The 25070-nt window shown below is 40.3% G+C and overlaps 1 protein-coding gene across 1 annotated transcript in view; it reads left to right on the top strand.

Annotated features, from left to right (window-relative positions):
• Positions 1-25070, top strand: part of vps50 (VPS50 EARP/GARPII complex subunit) — a 93888-nt gene that overhangs the window by 17301 nt on the left and 51517 nt on the right. Inside the window, 8 exon segments of the mRNA XM_051066145.1 lie at positions 187-240; positions 4847-4917; positions 5683-5800; positions 6404-6439; positions 6847-6929; positions 12916-12958; positions 14559-14657; positions 18803-18943. Of these exon segments, the coding sequence (XP_050922102.1) occupies positions 187-240; positions 4847-4917; positions 5683-5800; positions 6404-6439; positions 6847-6929; positions 12916-12958; positions 14559-14657; positions 18803-18943 (645 nt within the window).

Here is a 25070-nt window from a genome sequence, read left to right as displayed (position 1 = left end):
ACTTTAGATACAGACATCAGTGATTGTTATTCTTGCTTCCGTCCTCGATAGCAAGATTACACTGCCCAAACTGCTTTTGTGGGCTTGACATTTGGCAAGAACATCAAAATGTCTTTTCACTTTTTTTTTTTTTTGATATTCTGTTTCTCATCTTAACTTTTGCTCTGTCTTTCTCTCTCTCCATAGGTTTCTAAAAAGGTCGCAGATCTCATTCTGGAGAAACAGCCTGCTTATGTCAAGGTAAACCTCTGGGGTCATCTCATGATCAGATTAAAAAAAAAAACACGTTTGTGTCTTTTTTTTCAGCCCAGCTGTTTGTCTTAATATATTCATATTTGTGTTTTTCTTTTGCTGGAATGGCATCATTTCTCTGCTCATGACATTTTATGATTGGGCACCAGATTTTTTTGATGCCATCACGGTTTCAGTGGATGTGATATGCCAGCCATCAAGCAGATATGGTAGAGTATCCGTAACCATGGCAATAGGAAATTCGACCCTCTCCGTGGCTAAGGAAGAGGAGGGAATAATCTAGTTTTTATTCAGAACATAGTCAGGTTGTGAATTAAAACTAAGTTGAAAAAATCCCCTCTTTGATCGCCTAGTGGTGTTGCAGTGAACTGAAATGAACCAGTATGTGTGACAATGTCTTTATATCAAGTAAACCATTATTCAAACCTATTTTTAGTCAGATCCAGTAGAGACTAGAGGTTACAGGAGATCATTGCTACTCTGATTCTTCACACCTGATTCATTTGACAGTAGTGAATCAATGCCGTCTCATTCATCACAATCTGTTGAGAAATGCACCTCGCAGCAAGAGCAACTTTTGTGACCCTTAATACATAAGCCAAGAATGGTTTCCTGAACCCACTGACACATAGAAAGATGACTTATTCTTTGCCTTTTGGAGGTTTAATAATGTTAGATATTAACACTAGTTAGTAAAGAAAATTCAGTACAAAAGCTGGTGCAACAGCTGATGCATCTCTCTAAGTTAGATCAATGTCTGTGTCCATTGTATGTGATTTGTCTCCAAATCAAGTGGGCTTCAAAATGTGTTTTGGCCAGAGATCAAAGATCCATGTATGGATTTGACTGAAGGACTTAGATTTATTTGATTTAGCAATCAAACCCAATTAGTCCCATCAGATACATGACTATTGAAGTTTGGCAGAGCACGTCAGATTTGTATTAAGTCAGTGAAGCTTTGATCCTGGCGAAGGACAGCAGATGACTGACAGCTTTAACAAATTTGGTGTGTAGTGAAATTGCAGTGATATTACAGCCATTGTTAAGCCATCTGAAGGTCAGTCTATGAATAGTAAATTGATCATTATTTCTCTGACCCTCTCAGTGACTCCGCAGAGTGCAAATGACAGCAGGGCTTATTAGTCGACGTTGCCAGGGATTTCGGGGGCATTTCCATTGACCCGTCTCAGCCCACATTCAGTCGGTCTACAAATGCCCTGTGGAGTTCAGAGGGCACTTGAGTTTCTACATCTACTGCATTAATGTCACAATGAGAAGGAAGACAGAGTTTTACTACATCATTTCCTATTATTCAAAAAGAGACTTAGAGAAAGAAGCAAATAATGAACTTGATCCTTGTCTCTTGATTTGCAGGTTTGTTGAGTATAAAGGCTACTGCCTAGCAAATATGCCCTATCCTGCCCTTTGACAGTGAGAGGCAGCTGAAAATGTGAACACACACCTCTGAGGCTCCTCTCACTGTTTCGTGTTTTTGGCATTATACCTGCTTCTGTATGAGGTGTTATTTCCGCCAACATCTTTCTTTTCCAAGTCCTCTTATCTCCTCTGTGTGATATTTTATCAGACATGTTCACAGAGCCACAGGGCACAATGCCACTTCTCCCCAGTGGCCGTGTAGCTGTGCACAACACTTGGGATGAACACATAAATTCTGCAGACACATACACTCATGCCTCAGAGCTTGAAATGAGGGCCGGATAAGTGTCTGATGTGATTCATAGCTATGCAGTGACTAACCTCTCTTCTGTCTGCGCCTGAGTCTGATCACTGTTGCCGCCCTCTAGCGACGCGTGGCCACCGCTTTCACTTGGTAGGGTTCAAAAGTGCAATCGGGCTTCCTTGTGTAGAAGGTTATGTGGAGGTCATTATCACTGTTTCATTTAGAACTGCTCATTACTAATTAGCAGTGTATATTTTTCAGGGGCGCACATTTTTTTTTTACTCTTTTCTCTCATTTTTCTTCATTTGTTTTTCAGGTTGGCAAAAGTAAAATTATTTCAAGGTGTGATCGAGATGCTGCTCGATCAATAAAACAAGTACTAGGGTGATTTAATATAACCGCCCTGTCTTATTTCCCCAGTTAGAAAGAGACAGTTTAGAATTGAGTGCCCAAACTCCATGACCCTTAGACTTGTCAGGGAAGAGAGATCACCTTGTGAGAGACCAAGTTGTAATGAATTTGTACCAAGCAGCCTTGACCAGGTCGCTCAAAAGAATGCACTTGGACTGGTATTCAATTATTTCCCACTGGAAACACTTATTCATCACAGTGGTGACTTTGTTTTTGTTCCCCAGTTGCCTCCTTTCAGAGAGATTGGTAATTTGTCCAACCTTGGTGGTCATACTTGCCAATTACACGGTAGTCTTAAGGCCGTTTCATTGGGGAGACTAGAAGTTGACAGGAAATGGATGTGGCAGGGTGGCTACTACATGTGGGGATGTATTGCTCACATACCCCTAAAGGTAATTGTGGGCGAATGTGGGGACTTAGTCTTATTGTATGCAAAAGAAAGTCAACCCCAGCCATGAGTCCCTGCACTTGTGCGTCCGAAATGCCATTCAGCTGTGTTTTCCATTCACCTCGATACGAGAAAGTGACAGGGGCAGGGCACAAACAGCAGCATCATTAGAATGTGTAGGCAGGATGGGTAACAGGGAGCCAGTGCATAGTCAATGTGCTGGAGGGTCACAGAAGGGGCCTCTTATGAATATATGAATAAAGAAGCCAGGGAAAAAAAATGTCTCTTGCGACTAAACATCCCCTCCTCCTTGACCTTCACTTCCCACACCAGAGCTGTGTTTGTGAACATTGTAGGAGTCGGGTTGTATAGTTTAATTGCACTTGAGTAGGCTCACCTTTCCTGTATGTGTACAGTACACAGAGCTATTGTACACCAGTATTTCTGTGTTGTTAGATAATGGAATTTGGACCTTTCTTTACTTTATTCCACATAATGTTTTAAGTCTATCCCACTCATACGTACCTGCAGTTTGATCTCTTTTATCCACTAAAACCTGACTGACCAGTTGCATCCGCTCTTATTGTATCTCCTCTTACGCCAGTTAAGCTGATTGAGCCCGTTGTCTGTCAGGTTAACTGTAGCTTTCAGACAGGATAGGCAGCTTAAAGCTGTGGTATAACAACAAATTGGAGCCTCAGGCTACATACTGAGCACTTAGCATGTTGAGCACGTGTGTCTGTTTGAAGCTGCATGTGTGTTTGTTCAAGGTGTTTTTGTCTTGTTTTCCTGTGTGGATCAGTAAACATAACTGAAAGCAAGAAAGTGTTTATACATTATATTATCATGGACGCAGTGTTTGCACAACCGCTGTGTACAGTATTACCTGTGTGTTGATAATGGCCGTCATAACAAGGGGGTTTCTAGGTTTAAGTGAATAAGAGAAAAATCATTTTATTGATCTTTCTTCTGCTAATATACTGTTAGCTTGGACATGAGCATAACCTTATTAAAAGTGTTTATGAAATATCTAAATATCTGATCTAAATATCAGAATTAGCATCACGGCACAGTAACAGCTTTGTCGGGCCCCGAGCGGAAAAGCATAAGACTTGGATGGTGCATACGCCCCTCAGAGAAAACTCTGGTTAGTGAATCAACCCTTGCAAACTGTTCGGAGGACTTGTCAAGGTCTTCGTCAACACTCGAGATCATGAGGGCAGATTAGTTTGAATGGGATCATTGATCTCGTACCCCCAGCTGAAGTGCCATTTTGATGTTGTTGTTGTTGTGTTTCTTTTTTATTACCGTTGAAAATGAATTTCCCCAGACTATATTCTGTTGGTAAAAGGTTGTTTTTTGTCTGACGGTCTTATGAAGACATTTTTGTGAACACTGGACCTTTTCTGCAGAAGGGTGATACAACATTTAAAAAACAAGATCAAAGAACAAGCGTCTCCCACCTCAGGCACGACATCTGGCAGATCAAGAAAATAAAAACACAAGGAGGGCGAGAAAAGTCGAAAATATAACTGCAATGCAATTTGCCCCTCGGCCCTGCTTTGGCTGAGGGTGTGTTTGTTCTCTGTAGAGGTCACTGAAGTGGCATAATAAATGAACTCTGAGAGCAGAGTGCTCATTGATCTTTGTCTAAACATCGGAACTCTGAGGAGGGGAAGGTTTTCTCTGATTTCCTGTGGTTTGAAAGGTGCTCTCTTGAACTGTCTTGTACTCTTGACACAGATGATACTTGCCTTACCATAATAACATCATCTATAATATCTATCTTCATAAAATGCTCACAGCGAATGCATCTCACAGACAAACGCTCTGACGTATGCGTGCATCGGTAAATGGCGTTATTAGAAGCATACCTCACTGACAGCACCGTAAACAAACCAATTTAACAATATCTTCGTGTCTGACAGATATTACAAGAATTGAATATACTTTTGGGGCTGTTTCTCAGCACTAAATAGATATTTCAGCAATCTTAGTGTCAAATAGTAAGTGATTCCTTGGAATCTTAAACATTAACTTTGAAATGTTCCAGTGTTTATAGATAGAGTACGGTGGTTTGTCATTTTTACCTGTAACTTGGTCCTTTTTCACAGGAACTGGAGAGAGTGACAGCGTTACAGACTAACCTGCAGCTGGCAGCAGTCATTTGCACTAATGCAAGGAGGTAATAATGTTCTATTGCATACTATCTATTCACTAAATGAAATAGCTCCTCAAATAGCCCATTCAAACTGCATCTGCATACTAAGTGTTTTTCCACATATGTTAACCAAGATAACCTTCCTGTTATATATTCCCACTCCTCTACTATGAAATTATTCTATCTTCTCTGCCTTTGAAATCACGTAGAACGGTACTTTCTGTTCTCCAATATGTTATTTTTTTGTTTATTAGGCTTGCTATTATCTTGTGGGCGATTACGCAAGAAAGTTGGTCTTAGTGTTCCTAAAGGTTTGGGTGGTATTACTACAGTTTATATTGTAGTGTAGTATTTCCCTCAGCCTTATCACTTTTTTAAATTTCTGGTCAGTTATAATGCTTCATGTGTCAGGTGCTATTCATTCAAAATGGTCAGGTGAACATTTTGGTGAACCTGAAATATTCAAAGCTTAAATTATTCATGCCAGTGATTTATCCAAATATTTTCATTTCAGTAAAATGGACTTCTGGTGCTACCACCTCTGTATAATTGCAGTAATGACTGCTGTAAAAAGACTAAGGCCATATTTGTTAGTGTGTGTGTGTGTTTTTTTATATGTATATAGTTTTACAGTTTAGTTACATTAGGTATAGATCATTCCCTACTTAGTACTGAATTCTACTGGTGTATATTTTTTCCTGAATTTCACCTCTAAGTGTCAGCACAACATTGTAATATTAACTTGTATTGATGCAATATTCTCCCTGTACTGTGACATTTTGTGTGAAGACAACTGAGCGTGGCGAAGGAAGGCTTCACAGAGGCCAGCCTGGGTCTACTGGCCAATCAGAGAAGACGACAACTGCTGACAGGCTTGCTCAAGTCTCTGAGGACCATCAAGACGCTGGTAAAATTTACACACACAGTGATCACATACAGCACATCTTGCTCTAAACTGCATGTCTACCTGCTGCAGTATCCTAACACAGTTTGAAATACATGCATGGGTTTTGGGTCTGTGAACTAGAGCCCTGCAATGGATTATTATTCTAGTTTGGTTCAGCTCCAAAACCAAATTATTACCTGCCAACATGGCTGCCACGCCCTGCACAGATTGTTCCAGCATCCAGTGCAATGCCTGTTTAATTAAATGAAAGCCACATTTGTTTGAGAGGGATGAAACTCAGATAGCAACCCTACATGCTGTCCTTTGAATTAATTATATCAAATTTGGCTACTTTATGTAATTATCACACCTCTCTGTGCTACATTTCATAGCTATTTTTGTACTATTACAGTTGATTAATATGTGTTTCCTGCATCATAAATCATGTACACTGTTTCCTGTCAGTGTGTTTTTTGGGAATCTGACCTACCTACTCTATATAAACACTGTCACTGTTGAAATGTGAAATAAATTGATGTAGTCGACAATAATCATCACAACTGTTCTTCCTTACAATTTTGAATGAATTTTCATGTCCTCCTCTTGTCATTTTTCCCCTCACAGCAAAGAACAGATGTAAGACTCAGCGAGATGCTTGAGGTATTTGTAATCCCCTCTACACACACACACACACACACACACACACCCACACACACTTGCAGAGATATGTTTATAATTGACTTGAAAGGTCAAAAATCAGTAGGGATTCTACATTGAAACCAAACCCACACAAACAAAGTAGATGCTTCAACAAATGCCTATCTACTGTGAAGGTCAGCTAGAATAGATTTGAGTACCACTGAGTTTGATCAGTTATCTACAGTGTATTTGCTGCAACAGCCATTTTTAAGAAGATTGTTGTATCAATCTGGATCAGAAAAAAGGATGCACAGGAGGAAGTAGCACATGACACTGTCATAATCCAGAATGATCCAGTGTTTACTTTTGATATGGTAGTTATAAAATGGATACAGACTGTGGGACTTGAAAAATAACTGTTTCTGCAGGAGGAAGACTACCCAGGTGCGATCCAGCTCTGTCTGGAGTGTCAGAAGGCTGCCAGCACCTTTAAACACTACAGCTGCATCAGGTACAATATGAGCAGATTGATATTCAGTTGTATCCAAATGGAAATAGGCATGGACTTCATTTACTATGGCTGGATGGAAAGTTTTCTGATCTTTATAGATTTAAATATGACATAAATATGATCATTTCAACTCCTCCTATGTAGTGGAATCCTGGATGTTGCTCTCCTTTTAATTGTGACCCTATGTTTTCTTGAAATGTACATTGAAGAATGTCGTTTGTTCTATTGTTCAAACCTTTTTGGAATAAGTTTTGAATGAAAGCTGCCAGCTTTAAGCATATTGCTTATCTTCTGTGGTGAATGCCTTCAGTCGTAAAATAGTTGTTGGATCGAACTGTACCAACTTATAAGACAGAGAAACGCAGGCAGGCAGCTGAACCTTTAGGGTAACACAGTGATGTTTTTAGTGTTCTCACATGGCTGTCATAACAAACGTCTTTCTCTCTCCGCTCCTCTTTTTTAAGAATCAGATATGATAGGATGTTCCAAAAATCTAGGGTGTATTGAAGATTATTGCATATAGGCATCTTTATGTAAGATTGCTCTCCTCCACACACAGGAAAAGATGTTAAATACCGGAGGGGAAATCATCTCTGTCCCTTTGATTTCCTGTGTAATTTGGCCCAATTTGTGGCAGTAGGTGGGAGCCTTTGTGCTCTTTTTTATGTATTGATTAAGGATTGATCAGGGGTGCATATCATCGGCGGCTTTCCTCCCCTCCTCCTGCGATACCTTTTCCAACACACGCCCATGTAACAGAAACACATCATCTGTATTTCAGCTAAGTCCTTTTAAACAACATGGAGCTTCTGTACCTTTACATTTAACCACAAGTCTCCATCTTTTTCTTCTTTTTCCTTTTTATTTCAAATCAACTTCTTGTTAAAAAAAAAAGTGCCAAAAATCATTTTGGTGAACTTTTTGTAACCCATCTCTCTGGCATTGCCAGCACTTCCTGAGGTGGTAGTGTCAAAGAGTAGCACCAACGACATTGACTTACCACAGTGTATTAACAACGGAGCAGGAGTCAGTGGTTTTTTTTTTTTTTTTGCAGTGATAATGCAAGTGACTGCTGGGAAATTGTGATCAATAAGGCAACATGGGGATTGTTGTGATGCAGAAAATTCCTCCCACTGTTCCCTCCCACTCGCAGCTGCTGTTTTTTTTGTGTGGATTTCACTTTTGTTTTCACAGAGTCATTAATTTACTATCAATGGCATTTCTTGTCAGTGATGAGATTCAGCTAAATGTGCAGGGGCGGAGGTGTGCAGAATAGACCCCGTGCATCGCTTTTCCACCACAACCAGCCTATCAATGTGGGAATGTCGTAAAAAGGAACACTTTTAGCTTCCACTTTTGCAGCCATCAGTGTCACTGTATTCACATGCAGTTTGGATCAAACATGTTTCTGAAACAGCTGGATAGAAATTCAATTGCTGTCCTTACCTGTGCTTTCTTCTGCAATATGCTAATGCCACTCCCTGAATGAAGTCGTTTTTAACATTGGTGCATTGATTACACATCTGTCACGCTTTGCATTAGTATGCAACATTGTGCTTTTGCTCTCTGCCCAAAATTGCCAAAACCCTGAGCACAGCATTGCCCTCTATAAGCAGCTCCTTGCCAGTCTGCTGCACTTTGATTTAACCTTGTAGCTATGCTTTTCCATGCACTGCTGACTGCTGAATGTCCTACATGGAGGCTTTGTTTCAAGCCTGCCCTTTCTTTGTCCCTGTCTCAGGCCTTTTAAAAGTCAATATTGCTCTCCCAACAAGGCACTTACAAAGCCTCATGCTCCGTCTCAGTCCATTTTCATCAGGGGGCCCACATGGTCAGCTGTTGGGCAGCTTAAGATCCCCACACGTCAACACAGTGTTCATAAACTGTGAACTCTGCAGTGGCCATAGAATAACGAAGGTGTAATCTAGCCTAGAGTGTCTCTGTAGCATTGTAATTATATAATACAAAACAGATAAGAGAACGTTTTTGTCATGATTATGGATATGATGATGCTGAGAGATGAAGCTTGTCACTATAGATATTCTAGCCCATTTTGTTTGTTTGTATTTGTTTGTTTGAATTCCAGTCTGCAGAAAATAAGGGTGTGTACATTTTTGTTAGCATTTTGTTATGTTTTTACACATTTTTTTCCTGCCACAGCTACAATTAGAATGGAATTCATCAGAGTAGATTATTCTAGGTGAATCTCCTCCAGATTTCCACTTTAGCTAATTGCCATTTTGGTATTGGGGAGGTGGCTCGCTCAGGTGTTCTAATCCATTCGAACATGCAGGGCGGTTCACCTGCATGTCCATGAGGAGTGAAGTGTAAGAAATAGGGCAGAGGTTGTTAATATCTGTGTCACAGATGTTTGCGGTGTTGGACACACAAACAATTTTGTGCAAGCTGCCCAACATGACCCTGCAAACACTGCACCGGTTCACCAATTTATTCAAAGCCATGGTCCCTTTGTGGTTGTAGTATATGCTCTTTTGGATTGTGGGTGCCAGAGCAGATTTTTAAAAAGTTCTCCATATGTAACAGTTGTTGTAGTGTGTCACTTGTATTTGTGTTTGCACGTAACACTTTAGAGAGAGAGATCAGGTTAAAGGCCCCACTGCACTCAACAACAACAGCAGGATCTAAGGACTTTTTCAAAGTCAGGTCAGTTGCTTCAGTCTGAGCGACAGTTTGTTTTGGGGTTTTTTTTTGTTTTTTGTTTTTTCACTCCGGCAGGTTTGCCTTCACACATACAAATACTGCTGAAGCACAGCACTTTTGTCTGCCTCTCAATTTATCACGAGCATTACTTTTTTCAGTTACCATTTTCATCTTTGTTTATTTGCAGCCACAGTTCCTTCCATGATGAGCAGCAATTATGACTTGGTGCAGTAATTAATTGGCAAACCTGTTTTAGTCAGACATGTTATCTCTTTTCTAAATATTTGTTCTTAATTGAATGTTCACTCTAAGCTACTGGAATGAGTTGTCAGTATAACAGACAGACTAACCACAGCTTTATCTGTTAGTGCACATATCAGTAAAAAACAGTGCAATTCCCTGCCTGAACCTAAAGCGTTTTAAGATAGTAAGGGAATCTACAGTGAAAATAGCTGAAATGTTTTATTTCTTGACTGTTGGGTGAACTGTTTTCACATTTGGTGTAAATCTCAAGTGAGTTGGCATCAAGCAAACAACAGATTTGCATGGTTATGTGAAATAACTTCTATGGACTGTATCCAGGTTTTACATGAACTCCGATCTACAAAACAAATTAAGAAACAAAAAAGATGTGGGGATCTAATAGACTGGGCCTGAGCCACCCGCACATAATCAGCTTTTGGTGCCAGAGCCCATGTGCCCATAGAGAAAGGGCCACAACTCTACCGACAGTCCCAAATATCTAATTACCGCATTACATTTTGCACTTTGAAGAAAACACGAAAACAGTGCACATTCTCCTGGTCTGTTATGATCACTTTTTACCAGTCCTCTTTCCCCTAGCTTCCCTTGCTCACTCAGTTACATAACTGTGGTTGTTGTTGTCCCTTCTCGCTGTGTTTCACTCTTTGAAGCCCTTCCCCTGCCACTTTGTTGCCTCTCTGCCTGCCTGGTAACGCAACTACAGCAAAATTGGCATTCTCACAAAATCTGAGTATCCGGCCGGCCCTTGAAGCACAGTGCACAGTGACTGTTTAGCGAGTCAGCGAGTCAGCAACTCAGCGTGGAGGGACTTTTCTCCAGGCCCTGCAGACACCTATTGCCAGTGATAATTGAAAATGGAGGTGAAAAAAACTCCCTGATTTCTACATAACTCTATTTCAATCCTCTTGTTCCCTGCAGGGAACAGATTGTTAAGTAAGTTTTTCTCCTCATCTGTTATTTATGCATTCTATCTGATCATGGAGGGGTGTCAGTATGGAGGGAGGAGCTGCATCTGTACACACATGAACACTCACTGGACAGTTTAATTAAGTAAAATATACAGCTCATGGACACAACAACAGAAGGTGATCTGGGGTATTAGCTTTTAGTTGACCTTTTATGTTGTTCTTCAAAAGCCCAGAAAGTTCTTAAAGAAGATCAGGGTTCCTGGTGGTCATGGATCTTCTAGTCTTTGTGCTAAGCTAAGTTAGATGGCTACTAGCTATAGTTTGTGCGACTCACAGTGTAGCTCATTTCTTTATGTTCATTAACCAGTGTTGGTTGTCTGCTGTGCTGTGATGGTGACAGGCTTCTGCTCTGGGAAACTGCAGTGGTCCACTTTAATCTCTGGAGCGGTAGCTATTGAGCACTGGTGCAGTGGGATGTTTTTTTTTTCTCTCTCTGATTTGGTCTTTCAACATTGTCCAGTTGGGTGGTTTAGCTCCTTTTACTTCACTACACTGCAGTGTGGGAGTTCACCAGAACGTTCTGTGATGAACAGGGCATTTATCTTGTTGGCCTCTGTTCATCTGCTGTATCTCCTTAGTCTGGCTGCCAGAACTGAAAGGCTTTGTTTAGCACTCTCCTGGGCCTTGCATATGGACATTGTGATGTATTTCTTCAGTAGCCAGGACCTGACATTGATCAGTTCACCTCTTTGTTGTTGAGCCAGCTTACTAACTTCTTTGTGGGTTTTCTTTATCTTGGCTTTCAACTGTACTTTCCACTGAGGATACTGGGTATGACTTGCCTCACTGATCTTGTAGCTGAGAATGGTGTTATCATTGCTGCGGCAAATATCAACTCATTAGATTTAGTTATGCTATGGTAGTCAGGGGGGTTGTGAGTAGTTTGATTGTACATAAGTATCTTTCTCTTAACCTCCTCCATAATATCAGTATCTTGACCAAAAAAGTGTGGCACTGGTCTCATTTCATATTTGTCTGTCAGTTTACCTTTATCCCCTATGCGTCACTCCTGTAGTGACATTTCCTTTATCAGTTTGGTGTGGATTCCTGTCCTTTACATGTCCATAGTATTCCTCACACTCACACAGAAACACACAGGCAGATATAAAGGGTTACAGTGCAGTGGAGTTTTGAGACTGCATGCTCATTTTGTTACCTGTTTCGCAAACGACCTGTGGGACTCAATCTGCAGTCTCCTCTCAGCTTCTCCCTCCTCCTCACTCTCCTCACTCTCTATCCCCAACTGAAGCCAGGATGCTTAATTAGCAATTTGTTAAGGACACTCTCTCCCTTGGGCGACTGTGGTCTCACAAGGCACAACATAAGAACGAGCTGACCTGAGAAAGACCCCAAGCAAAGAAAGGGACAGAGGCAGGGGAAACGGTGGAACAGAGGATGATTATGAATGGGCGCAGTGCAAGGGGTGGGGGGAGTCACAAGGGAATTATATTTGGTGTCTTGGGATGAGCAAAGCAGTCTTGATTTCTGTTGCCGCTTCTGGTTCTTTTGAGTTGAAAGCATCTCCCAGGATGAGGCAAAAATTTGAGGATGCTTCAGGGCTGTGTAGGCGTTTTGTGTCTTGAATACTGCGGTACATGCACAGAAACGCATGCAAGCTAACCGCATTTATCCACTGGATTCCATTGTGGAAATTGAAAAGGGACAAACACTGGAAACACAAAAAACAACACTTGCCTTCTCAAAGTAATTGTTGGGATACAACCATCATATTTTTGCTCTCTTGTTTCACTCTTTGTATGAAGAAGCAGAATTTCAATGGTGTTTGTGTTCATATCCTGGTTGCTATGAAACATCAGTCTCTTAACCGATTCATAGTAAACTGACTATAACTGAATGATCTGAATTTTTTCTTGGTTAAAAATGTGGTTACAGGTTCTTAAATGGGAAGACTTGTTTGATATATTTCATTTAACTGATAACTGAGTATTGACGACTGAATAATTGTAATAAGTAGCAATTGAACAACTGATAAATACCTTAAACATAACATAATTAATAGATAAATAGATAATGAAATGAATTGTTAATTGATGAAGAACTAATTTTCAACAATCTCCTCTCCGCCCCCACAGTGAATTGAATTCCAAACTACAAGACACTCTGGAGCAAATAGAGGTATGTGCTTTATCTCTAATTCCATTATTTGAGAGCAATATCAATGAAGAGACTTTTAGCAGTGAATGATAGTTTACTCTAACCATGTAATTTTCCAGAGGCCCTCATCTGAAAGAAGCAATTTATACTTCATTTTGACATTTTGATGGTTTGGCTTTCTCATTCTGGGTCGGCTAAATATTGACACATTCAGAAAGTCATTATTGTGAGTGTGAAAGCACAGTAAATTATATCTGTTTCATCTCTAGCTGTGTCATGATGCTTGTGTGTGATAAATAGTATGCAAAGCAATTTTCTCTGCATCCGCTGCTGCTGCTGCTGCTGCTGCGCTTGAGTAGATTAATTACTTACAGTTTTGCCTATACACAAGAAGTAGGCGCGTGTGTACACACACATACATAATCATGCACCAAGGTGCTTGTTTGTTTACCTGTCAGCGTGAGCTTGTGAATAAGCAAAGCAAAATTGATGGGTAACTGAATGTAGTAGTCTTAGACTTTTGGAGTCTACTGTATATATACACATTTACTGTATATACTATACATCATATACTGTATATACATGCAGTAAATTAGCATACAGACACAATCCATCTATAGTGGAGACATATTATTTCCAGTTCAACTGCTCCCCACAATACATTGGTTGGTGTTCAGCCTTGTGTGTGACATCCCTTTATTCCTTCTTCCATTCAACACGAACACGCACACACGCACACACACACCACTGCTCTTAGTGCAACAAATACGAATACATACATAAATAATAATGATAAATTTATGATGAATATAAACAAAAACACTTCACTACCAATCATATTTCAGCTTGTTTTCCCACTGTAAACACTGTAATTAAAGCCCCGGCATGTTGATTTTAAAAAAAAAATCAGATTATTGTAGAAAAGTTAGACAGTCCCTCTAAATTTGCACGTTTTTTGTTTTTTGTCTGACAGAGCATGTGTTTCTTGATAAGAACACCTGGATGTGCCAAAGATGAAAAATGTTAAACTCGACGCACAGTGACTTTAATCATCAGTGACCTATTGTGAAGTACCTTTAAAATTCCATAGCATTTCATGAGAACAATTCACAATGTCACTAGTTAGTTTTGTTTGTCCTTCCTCATACCATTTACTGTGAATTTGGTTCATTACATTACTGACTAGTTATTTCCTCTCATGTAGTTATAGAAAGTTTGGCATGTCAGCTGTAGTCTTTGCGTTATATTCAAGTGCAGGCGTGAGAAAAAGCGTGGTGACGCAAGGTGTTTGATCACTTCACCTTCGTCAGCGCTGTATTCTTTAGGGTCGGCTTAACATGTCAGTGTTGTTACATATCCCTGCACTCCCTAACTTCCTACTGACCTTGTCTTACTTTCCTGCCTCTCTTTTTTATCTCTTTGTTAAAGACACACACACATATATATATACACCCACAGCCACATCCATATCTAATTACCTGCCCTTGGCCCTGTGTGGTAGCCATACATCTGCACATCTATACCTAAATCCCTGGTCTTAACGTTCATAATCCCTCTCTTTTCTCTTCCCCTCACTTTGCCCCTGTTTTCTCCTTTGTCATCTGCCTATTCCTGGCTCCAGGAGCAGCTTGATGTCGCCCTGTCGAAGACTTGTAAGCACTTTGATGTTTTGCACTACACCAAGGTCCAGCTGGCCTACACGCTCCTAGGCAAGACACAGGTCAGTGGGTTGACTCATCTACAGGGTCACGGTGAATGACTAAACATGACTGGATGTGATGGTCTGCTTGTTGTCTTCACCTACTGCATACATCCTCTTGTTTGACTCTGTCTCTGTCTTATTTAGAGATTTTTTAAGGGGTTTGAAAAATAATGTCAGCATATTTAATTTTTAAACAGTTTGTAATTCTTATCTTGACTCTCCCTCTCCTATTTCAGCTGTTCGTCCTTTCAGTTGGAAAAGTTGTTTACTCACTCATGACCTTTTGCAACCATTTAGATTGGTACAGTATTTAGTATTGGTACAGACAGGCTGGTTAAACCATCACAGAAAACATAAGAATGCAATTTGTTTATTCAAGCTCCTCTTTTTCTTTATTTTTTTTAATTTTTTTATTACGCTCTTTGATTGAATGTTCAAGGCCACAGGCCATGCATGCCATTCTTTTGATTAAGTTATTCCCTGCTTACCGTCAGTCAACTTGACATCCACACATATGACCCATAAAAAAAATGTAATTCTCAAAAATAATCCTTGGATAATATAAAATAAGCTCTCATCATATCAAAACAGCAGAGATGATACAGTGATGCAAAGCTTGTTTGTAGATTACATTTTTCCATCTAGCAGTTATTTTGAAGCTTTAAAATCTTAATGTTAAGGGAAAAAAAAACATACAGTAGTTTCTGTTAGAATTGCCTGGGGAGAAATTTAATGGACTCTAATCTTAATGACACATATTATAGCTTTTATTACTTGCTTCTTTCTGTCTTTCAGCTTTTGCTCTGCATGACCTACCCCAACCCACGTTTTTGTTAAAAAGTGTTGATCATTAACCCCAGGGCCTCTCTCTGTCATAACCGATGTGTCCATGTCCATCATCTCCAGGATCTCACTTGGCCATGATCTTTGTTTTTTTTTTTTCATGCCTCCGTGTGCATTCCTTTTTCCTTTTGTCCTATCTCTAATCTTCGTAGGTGGGAAGCTACAAATTTCCTACTACTACTGCAAATCCCTACTCATTTGTACCAACACTCTCTGGTGTGGGTAAATTAAATTAGTCAGGGCTTGAGTAAATAAATGAGAATTGCAGTTTTTGTGTTTACATTATCCATCATCCATGAACAGTTTTTTGCTTTCCTATTCCAGCAAGAAGGAGAAATTATGGTAGCACTTGTAGCACTTGAAATGAGTAGCCATCCAGCTATGTGTGATAATTTGGGACGGCTATGAGGCTGCTACGTCAGAAAATCACTCAGACCTTTCGGTCAAGTTTATACAGCCTTTGTGAATCAGCAAATGCTCTTCCATTCCTTATCCAGCATTTTCAGCCCTGACACGTCCCACGCTAACACTTTCCACAGAGCCTACAGGTGATGGTAATTATAGTGTGTGAGGGTTCAGTACTCAGGGCTTATGGTGGATGTTGGAGCTGAGCCAGATTGTACCCAATGGATGTATGGATACTTGCCAGTTGAAAAATTAAGTTCAATTTGGGTACATAACTGTTGTGCAAGTATGGCATTTACATTCACTGTAATTTTACTGTACAGCTTTAACATGGTTATATAGCTACTGTGAATTAATGTGACAGACATTGTGAAATCAAATGATGTCACCTTCTCCACGTTACATTGGCAGCACTAATGTTTCAGGGGTGTTTGATGAGTTATAGTAGAAACTGGACTGTAGTTGTTAACTCGAATGACTTGAATTGACGAGCAAACAAAAAAGAGCCTTGTTCACATCTTGGCACTTGCACAAAAACACATAGCGCGTCATTGTTATTCTAAACTTGAGCCAGTGTTGATGTTAATAAATATGCTGTATGCCTCTTCACATTAATAGCCATCCTTGAGGTGGAGACTGCGTCATCAAGCTTTGTTGAGAACGACTAGTGTTTTTGTTATTACTGTGATAATGAGCATTTTCAGACTCAAAAACTACTAAAGATTTGGCTCTTCCTGCATCTGTTTGTCACACTCTCTGTGCATCTGTTAGTTTCTCTGTATCTTAGCTTTTACTGCAGTGTTTTGTTTAGTTTTTTTGTTTTTTTAACCCACACACATAAGAGCATTAACACTTTTTATCTAGCACTTTTTAGTTAGACACATGAATGAACTGTGTGATCCAAGTGGGAATCAGCTTCACAAGAATCATGTCACCTCAGACTGTTTGTATTTTCTTTTTCCTTACATTGGTCTCTTGGCTCTCGCTCTCATTACCTGGCTCAGATGCACTGGTTGCTTGTAGCCTAATGAGCCTGACACCCAGTTTGCTTTTCCAGCATTTGTCTGAATTAAACACCTGCTTGTTTAGTGTAAGTAGCTACAGAGGAATGACTCTGTTTGCTTGTGCAGTTGATTAATAATTATGTCTAAAGCATGGTATTTGGAAGTCATGATTATTATTATTATGAGAGTTGCCATAGTTGCCTACTTTTTCTTGTCTACTTTGCACAGCCAGTGATTTTTTAATGGGTTTTTTGGGACAGATGAGGTGAAACTACTTCAGAAAGGAGGGAAGAAATGTTTAAATTACTTTTGTGGCAGCAGGCAGTCAGAATGGATGGGGGGCAACATTTTGTGGTCATGAGCTTGCAGTAACAAAAACTAAGTGCACTGCAACACCCATTACCTATAGGGTTTTGCTCAATACTCAGCCCACGCCTCCTGCGACTCCGGTTTCCTCAATTCACTAGGGTCCCATAGCAAGACTGTGGGTGAGAGCCGCAAAACAGAAAATAATGGTTAATGTAACTTGACTTTGAAAGAGAATAAGGGATAACGGACTTGAAATGCAGAAGGCTAAAGCACAGAGCCCAGTGCGGTGGAATAAGATTGTACTGCAGATGTTTTTTTGTGAAAGCCTTCGCTACCACTGCCGCTACCCTCTGGAATTCCTTTCCACAGCACATCAGGAACTTGGACTCATTACAGACCTTCAAATCACTAATCAAGACCACCTGTTCACTTGTCACCTTATTTAATTTACTTATTTCTTTTTACACTTTCTCTTTTCTTTTGTTATATAGTTAAGTGTCTTTGAGTGTTGTGAAAAGCGCTACAGAAATTTGATGTACTATTATTATTATTATTATCATGGTCATGAGGACATTTTGGATTGACTTGCAAAATGAAATCCCTGATTGTTAATAATTAATGATGCAATGACAAAGTTATAATAATTTAAGGTTATATGCTAGAAATAGAAGAAAGACTATCTTGCTATTGATAACTTGTAATAGTGTTAAAGCTGCTGTGATCTGAATATTTTTGTGTTAACAAGGGGTCAAATGACAAGGATCATTTTTAATGATGAACCCACAGAAAATGATTACACAACTCTGTAGTTCAGAGCATTTTAACCTCTTTCAGCCCATTGTTTTGGTTGTAAAGCTCACAACTTGATTGTTTTGATTTACTCTCACTGTTTTCAATAGGATCTTTTTCAAGTGTAGCACGTGGCTATTTTCAGCAAAAAGCACTGGACACTACCTGTCTAGGACTAAACAGCAGACTGACAAAATTAGCAACTAGCCAGTGAACGTAGTGGAGCTTTAAGCAGCTGATATTTCCTTCAGGATTTGGTGGAAACTGTAACAGAGACAAAAAAGTAAATGACAGCTAGATGATGTTTAATATATCATACATATATAACAGTCAAAGAGTAATGGCTCAAGATATTCCACATGAGACTAATGGAGACACAAGTGAACAGAGCTAAAGGCAATTAGCTGTGCTGCTACACCATACATGTCACTAATCTGTCTCTGCCATCGTGCTTTTCTACTCCTTCCTTGCCCTTATTACTTCCTTAATGACACTTTCCCCAGCAATCTGAGCTGTGATGTGAATCATGGAAACTGGAGGCAAAATTGCCCATTTTTAAACTTGGACAGTGAATGCTGCAGTTCCCAGGGCAGACAGCTATCCTCATTTCCACTCCTTCCATCTTGTGTAGCTAACATAGTATGTCTGCAAACAATTAAAAATAAATAAATCAAGTATACAGTATGAGTCTCCAAGAAGTTTGATTTGCCATTTCCCTGCTGTTCCCTGCCTTTTCACAGATCCGCACTGGCAGATGACAGTGGCATCTTGATATAATGGTTTTCTTAACAGTGTGTTTGGCTTTCTCTGCAGACTGCTATGGACCAGCTACACATGCACTTCACCCAGGCCATCCACAACACTGTGTTCCAAGTGGTGCTGGGATATGTGGAGTTATGTGCTGGCAACGCTGACACCAAGTTTCAGAAGATGCAGTACAAGGATCTGTGCACAGTAAGTGGATGAGTGTGTGTGTGTGTGTGTGTGTGTGTGTGTGTGTGTGTACATGCATGCATGTAGGGGAGGTCAGGTTTCTTCCTCCATTACCCACTCTGTCTGTAATTTAACAGCTTTCTGCAGGAAAAGATTCAGTTCACTTGGTTGCTTGATGCCAGTGTGAGGACTTGTCACTTCTTTAGTGAGTGAAAACCTGATGTAAATACATCCACCTGCACAGTGCTGTGATGAAATGACACATGATGTATAGCTGGGCACACATATTCTCCCCACCTGCTCGCTTTTACTTACAAGCTTCTCTTAGCTTTCTTGTCACCTTGTGTCTAAAGGCAAATACCTTATTTCTTGACAGATTTTCATAATGGTGTGAAATGAACAAGGAGAGGGGAGTGTGAGAGAAGTCATCATAGCCCCTCACATATAGGATTCTTCTCACTAGCCCCCCACCAGCAGATCGAAATAAATCACATTTGCATGCCCAGTAAGCCAGAGCTTGGTCAATTCATCATGAACTTGCTGTGAGTGAGTTTTCCTCCCCCGGGGGCTGTGTACTGTCTGACCTACAGTGTGGAGGGGTATATAGAAATATAGTTAAGGGTTATCCCTGCCTGATCTGAGGGTACAGTTTGTTTCTTTACACTATCTCCTGATATGTCAGCTGTCATCGTTTTTTTTTTCCTCCCTTGACCCTTTAGCTCCAGGTTTAGCCTTGCTTATTGTGACTGCACAGCCTTTAACAGAGGCATTGCCCCGCTGTGCTCATATCCACAATGCCCTGCTCTTTACCTCTTACCTTTATGCTACCTCTCCCCTCTTCACTCCTCATCTCTTTGTCCCCTGCTTCTTTTTCTTTCTGTTCATGCATGTTTTCCCTTCTGCCTGGGAGGGAATGTTCAATACAATACATAAAGGCTTGGGGTTGCAGGTCAATGCCTTTTTTTTTTGGTAGGACCCAGAGTTCAGATTCAGTTCAGTTCAATGAGTTGAGTTGTCATTGCAAGCTCGCATTACAAGCTGGCTGGCAGGATGTCTTCAAGAGTTTAGTAGCAGATCATATCATGAAGTTTCCTTGCACCTCAGATAACGATTGAGATGTAAGTTTGATGAAGTGATGCTGTTTAAATGCTGTTGTCTGGGGAAGATTTTTTCTCGTGGATGCTGGGTGGGATGCTCGCTTGCAAGGAAGTTTAGCTTGTTAGCTTGACACCAGTGACTGCTGTTGTAAATGATGCACTCTACTGCACTCCTCCTTTTACTGGAGAGCACAGGGTGGCTGTGAATCTATCAGAACAGTGACACTTTAGATTTGCTGTACTCCAGGATTCATGACAGCAAAGCTAGTTTATCAGAAATCCAGTTTGCTCATGAATGCGTACGACTATTCCTTATTTATATTTCCCTGATATATATTTCAAAAAATATGTTGGAGTCATAAGAGAGAAAATGTGTCAAAGACTGACAGCAGTGAATATCTTAAGAATTGGGAATTTTATATCATAGCCTCTTTAATGTGAGATTGTCAGGGAATAATCCATCTCAATCAAAACTTGAGATTGAGTTGTGGTGGGGGAAAAAAAAAATCTAATACACGATAAAACTTTCCTCCATATAGAAATCATGCTGTCATCATGAGTGAATTGTGACAGAAATTGGATTTCGAAGTTTTTTATTTTCCACAGAAAACTCTTTTGCAGGTTTTCAATCAGAACATTTTTGGATTGCATTCATATTTCAGCTCTCTTTCACCTACTTTTGTGATGTTGTTTTTTTTAAACTATGCTACAAAACATTCTTCCCACAAGCCAGGGTGACTTATTAGAACTCATTGTTATTAGGCTTAATGGAAATCTGTGTCATGTATTACTGTGCACATGGAACATGTGTGTTAGTTACAGACACATCCCAGTGTTTACTTGTGTTTTGATAGATGCCCGTCAGCACGTCGTGTTACCTGGCTGATTCCACTCATACCACAAACACACGCATGCGGGATACTGTACAAAAACTCTCACCAACTTCAAGATTGATGGGATGTGTCATCGTGCCATTGATGGCTGTGTGATCATGATTGATTAGGGGCAGCACATAAACACACACACACAGACAGACACACACTCATGTGAAAAGGTATGTGAACGCCCACACGCAGCTCATCTGTGCCACTGACAGCACTCACAACCTGTCTGCGGTAACTTTTATGGGGAGATCAAGTGTTAAAAAGGAGAGCGAACCAAAGTACCTGTGTGACATGAATGTCTGCGTTACATATATGCTGCACTCATGCTGGACTGAGGTGGTTTGGAGAGGTGCTAAAAATATGAAGATGTGCTCGAAAGCCTGTCCTCTCTGAGACTCCTGAGTGCTTGAAATGCCCTTCATTGTCCCTGCTGCTGTGGTTATTTGGGATTTTAGAGGCACTCACTGACTTGCTCCCAAGGTCTCTGCGGTTAGTATAAAAAAATGTACCTGTGACAAGTCCTCATTCAAATCAGTATGCCAGCTGGGGAAATCAGCTAAGCAATGCTCTCTGCTCTCTCAACAAATGCCACTGATTTGCTCTTGAGCAAGGCACCTGCTCCAGTGGAGCTGCACTGAAGAGGATGCATTACTGTTGGGGAACTATATCAACTGGAAACTTGTGTGGCGTTTGTGGGGGAGAGCAGACTTATTGAGTTGTTGTTCCCCCGTTAAATAAAGGTTATGTTAATGTTAGAGCCACAACTTAGAACCCTCTGAACTTGCCTCTTAGTTATGCGACTTAAAATTCATGGGAAACGGGAACACTCAGAAAGGTCAGTCCTGATTGTGAAAGGGTCTTATTAATTTTACATCAACATCTCATCATTATTGGCCAGCCTCACTCCTTATCAATCCTCTGGTCTGTCTGAATTTTTTTCCTCGTAGAAATGGGACAGTTCACTCCCAGAATGATAGGAGAGGAGGTGACTGTTAACGCTGGACCGTACACTGCACTGCATGCCAACTCTACAGTAATTCATTTAACTGGGGTGTAATAAACTTTGTTGTTTGAGGAAACTGCTAATGGGGCTTTAGGTTTTTAATATTGTTTAAAAAAAAGAAAAAAAAAACAGTATTATAAAATGCCATTAAGCTCTAGTGATGATACAGAAATCACCCCAATAATGATATCAAACAGCTGCTCATCAGTAACCCACAGTGATCCATCCCACTCTTCACTGTTCAGTGTTCCATTATTTTGATATACTGCTGACCTTTACTGCTGCCATTTTGCGAGGCCGTGGAGTGGATGCAGAGATTGTTGCTTTTTCATGTTAAGCAGTGTCATGATCTTATGCAATTTTGTGTATGTGTGTCTGTGTGTGTTTAGTCTACTGTTGCTACAGATAGCTTCATTACAGAATGAAACAAATCCACAACCAAACAGTTGTTAATCATTAACAGTGTCTATTTTCCTCCAGAGGCATGCTATGTTTGATTTTTGATCCTCAGGCCACAATGCCCCATTCATTAGATCTTTTTCTCTTTAGTGTCTCCGATGATTGATTGGTGTTTGTCTCTAGGGGATCTGTGCTTTGAAAAACTAAAGAAAAATTGCTCTCCCTGAATTCCACAGGATCTTAGTCAAGGCCTTTGACAAAGTTTGTGTGATGCTGCACGTTAAAGCTAGTGCAACATCAAACTATAAGGCGATGATCGAAAACACGTTCCAGTGTCAAATCCCCATTCTCTGATTTGGTTTTAAGTCTGGGGAAAGCACTGTAATAACAGAAGTGAAGTGAAGGGTTTTCTTGTGTAAACTGCTCCATTTGCTTTGATAAGCTTATAGGTACTGGCTTTGACAGCAGAACCAGTAAGTGGTTTGGTTGCGGCCTGAGCAACAGAACTGAAGCAGATAATGGCAGAGCAACACAAAACCTGTTTTTGTTTTGTCTTACAAGGAGATGATAAGATCTAATTCCAGTGATAAGATTCCAGGTACCTTGCTAGATTAAAACTTAGTTTTTAGCAAACTTATTAATGCATCAGCAAAACAAAGGAATTTAAGATATTCATGTACAGATTAGTTTCATTTCCTTTGCTCACACTTGTTAAACAATTCCACTGGAGAAAAAGTGATTTCTCTGTTCAGACCAAGTTGTGTTTAAGAGTGTGTTTGTGTTACAGAAAGAGAGAAATTCCTGTTAAGGAGAGTGTACAGTACTTTGTTTCTTTGCTGGTGCAGCAGGTCTGCAGATTGCTGACTGTGTTTTTGATCTCTTGTAGGTTAATCTGTTTATTTATTATTTTTCTTTTTGTTTTTTTGAAAGGAGGGGGCTGTGATTGTCTTTTGCCAAAGAAAGTGAATCAGCTATATCATGGGTACCTGCGCTGTCTGGCACATCTCCTTTTGTAGAAAGTGTGGTATTTCTTTCTTGCATATGCCTCCCCAGTCCCACACACATACAGCTTGAAAAAAATGCACTCAGCGTTTTGTCTTTTCAGAACCCCCCCTGACACAGCTTGGACATATGTTATGTGCATAATGATGGGTAACTATATTCAGAAAACCAAATTGCTGTCATAAAATAGATCACGAACTTGCCTCCCCCGAGCTCACATCACTGTACTGCTGGAGAAGGATGTGTCCAGTACACTTTTTTATTTGATTTTTTTTTTTTTTCTTACTGCAGGTATAACTTTGAAACCACTGGCAGTTGTAGTCTTTAACACATATATACACACACACACAAACAGGACAGGACAGTAGTTCCATGCAAGCTTATCTAAGGTCACTACTTCTCATCGAAAACCCCTGGAGGTCGTAACCCCCCCCCCCCCCCCACACACACACACCTCTCTTACCCCCACATTCATCTCCCCTTACCTTAGTTGCTTGGCAACATGCTCCTGTGATACGCTTGGCTGGTGGAGAACAGGGAATGTCAAATGTAAGCCCAGTTTTGTCAGAACTGGTTCATTAGCTTACCCATGGTATCTGACCGCTGGTGCTCAAAGCTGCTTTGTAACTGCAGCCACATTCATCTCTTTTTAGGTGGGGTTAGTAAACACTGGTGGTCAATTATTTTCTTTGACTGTACATGAAAATTATAACAACTGTTTTACTTACATAGGTCTGTCATACTGTCTTGGACCTTTAGCACTTAGGCAAGTAGAGACCCATACTTTCTATGTGGTCCTGTACTACAACTAGAAAACAGTAGATTTAGTTGATGAGGGCTGGTGCAAAATAAAGGTGATTTTCCAAATGTGTTCCAATTGCTCCCTGTCTTACCTAAAAGCGGGTTGATCCTCTGCTCTGTTGTTTGTGGTGTTGATGGTTCAAACAGTGCTTATACTCCCTGCCATTGTCAGGTAATGCAATGTTCCTGCAGTCAAGGCAGCTCGCAAATGACAGGTGTGCTACTCTTTGTGTACGTGATTGCACATCTTGCAATTGTCATCAGTGCCACAGACTGCTTCTCTAAACACAACAAAAAGGCTTATTTAAAGAAAATCCACCAGTTGTGTGATTGGGTAAATATATTATTTACCGCTGTGAACAGTTTACTGAGGTCGCAGAGTTGTGTTTGAGGATAGGTGAAAACAAAACAAATGAGCATTTGCCACAATGTGAGAGCATAATTAACTGTCATCGTTAGAGGTTTTTCAGGACTTGATGTATTAATGTGCTGTTGAGAAGTGGTATCTAAAAGTCTAATGTGTGTTTAACAGTGAAATATGCACGAAGGCATCATGTTACCCCTAATATTCTTAACTTTAATACAATACAGTATTTAACTAACTGATTTTCTCCCCTTTAATATTCAGTTAAACTTCAGTGATCAGTGTAGTGATGTTGTTGACTGAATGGCATTAGTAGCATTTCAGTCTTGCCACTAAATTATCTTTAACAATAGTGGATCCATTGCCTGTTGTGCAATGTAGATGCCTCAGGCAACAGCTCTGTCATTAACAGCATCTTTTGAGATGAAGCTTTCTCGCCAATGGCGTTATAGCCAGGAATCTGCTTAAGACACAGTTTGTCGCCCAGGCTCTCTCGGACATGCTAGAGGAAAAAGCCAGAAGGAGGTGCGGGACTTTGCTCATGTTAGCCATTGCGCAGTTGGGTCTTTATTGCAATGCACTGTTTTCTCTCTCAGCA

The sequence above is a fragment of the Lates calcarifer genome, linkage group LG3 (genome assembly GCF_001640805.2).
Source record: "Lates calcarifer isolate ASB-BC8 linkage group LG3, TLL_Latcal_v3, whole genome shotgun sequence".
Lineage (NCBI taxonomy): Eukaryota > Metazoa > Chordata > Actinopteri > Centropomidae > Lates > Lates calcarifer.
This window is presented reverse-complemented; position numbering and strand designations above follow the sequence as displayed.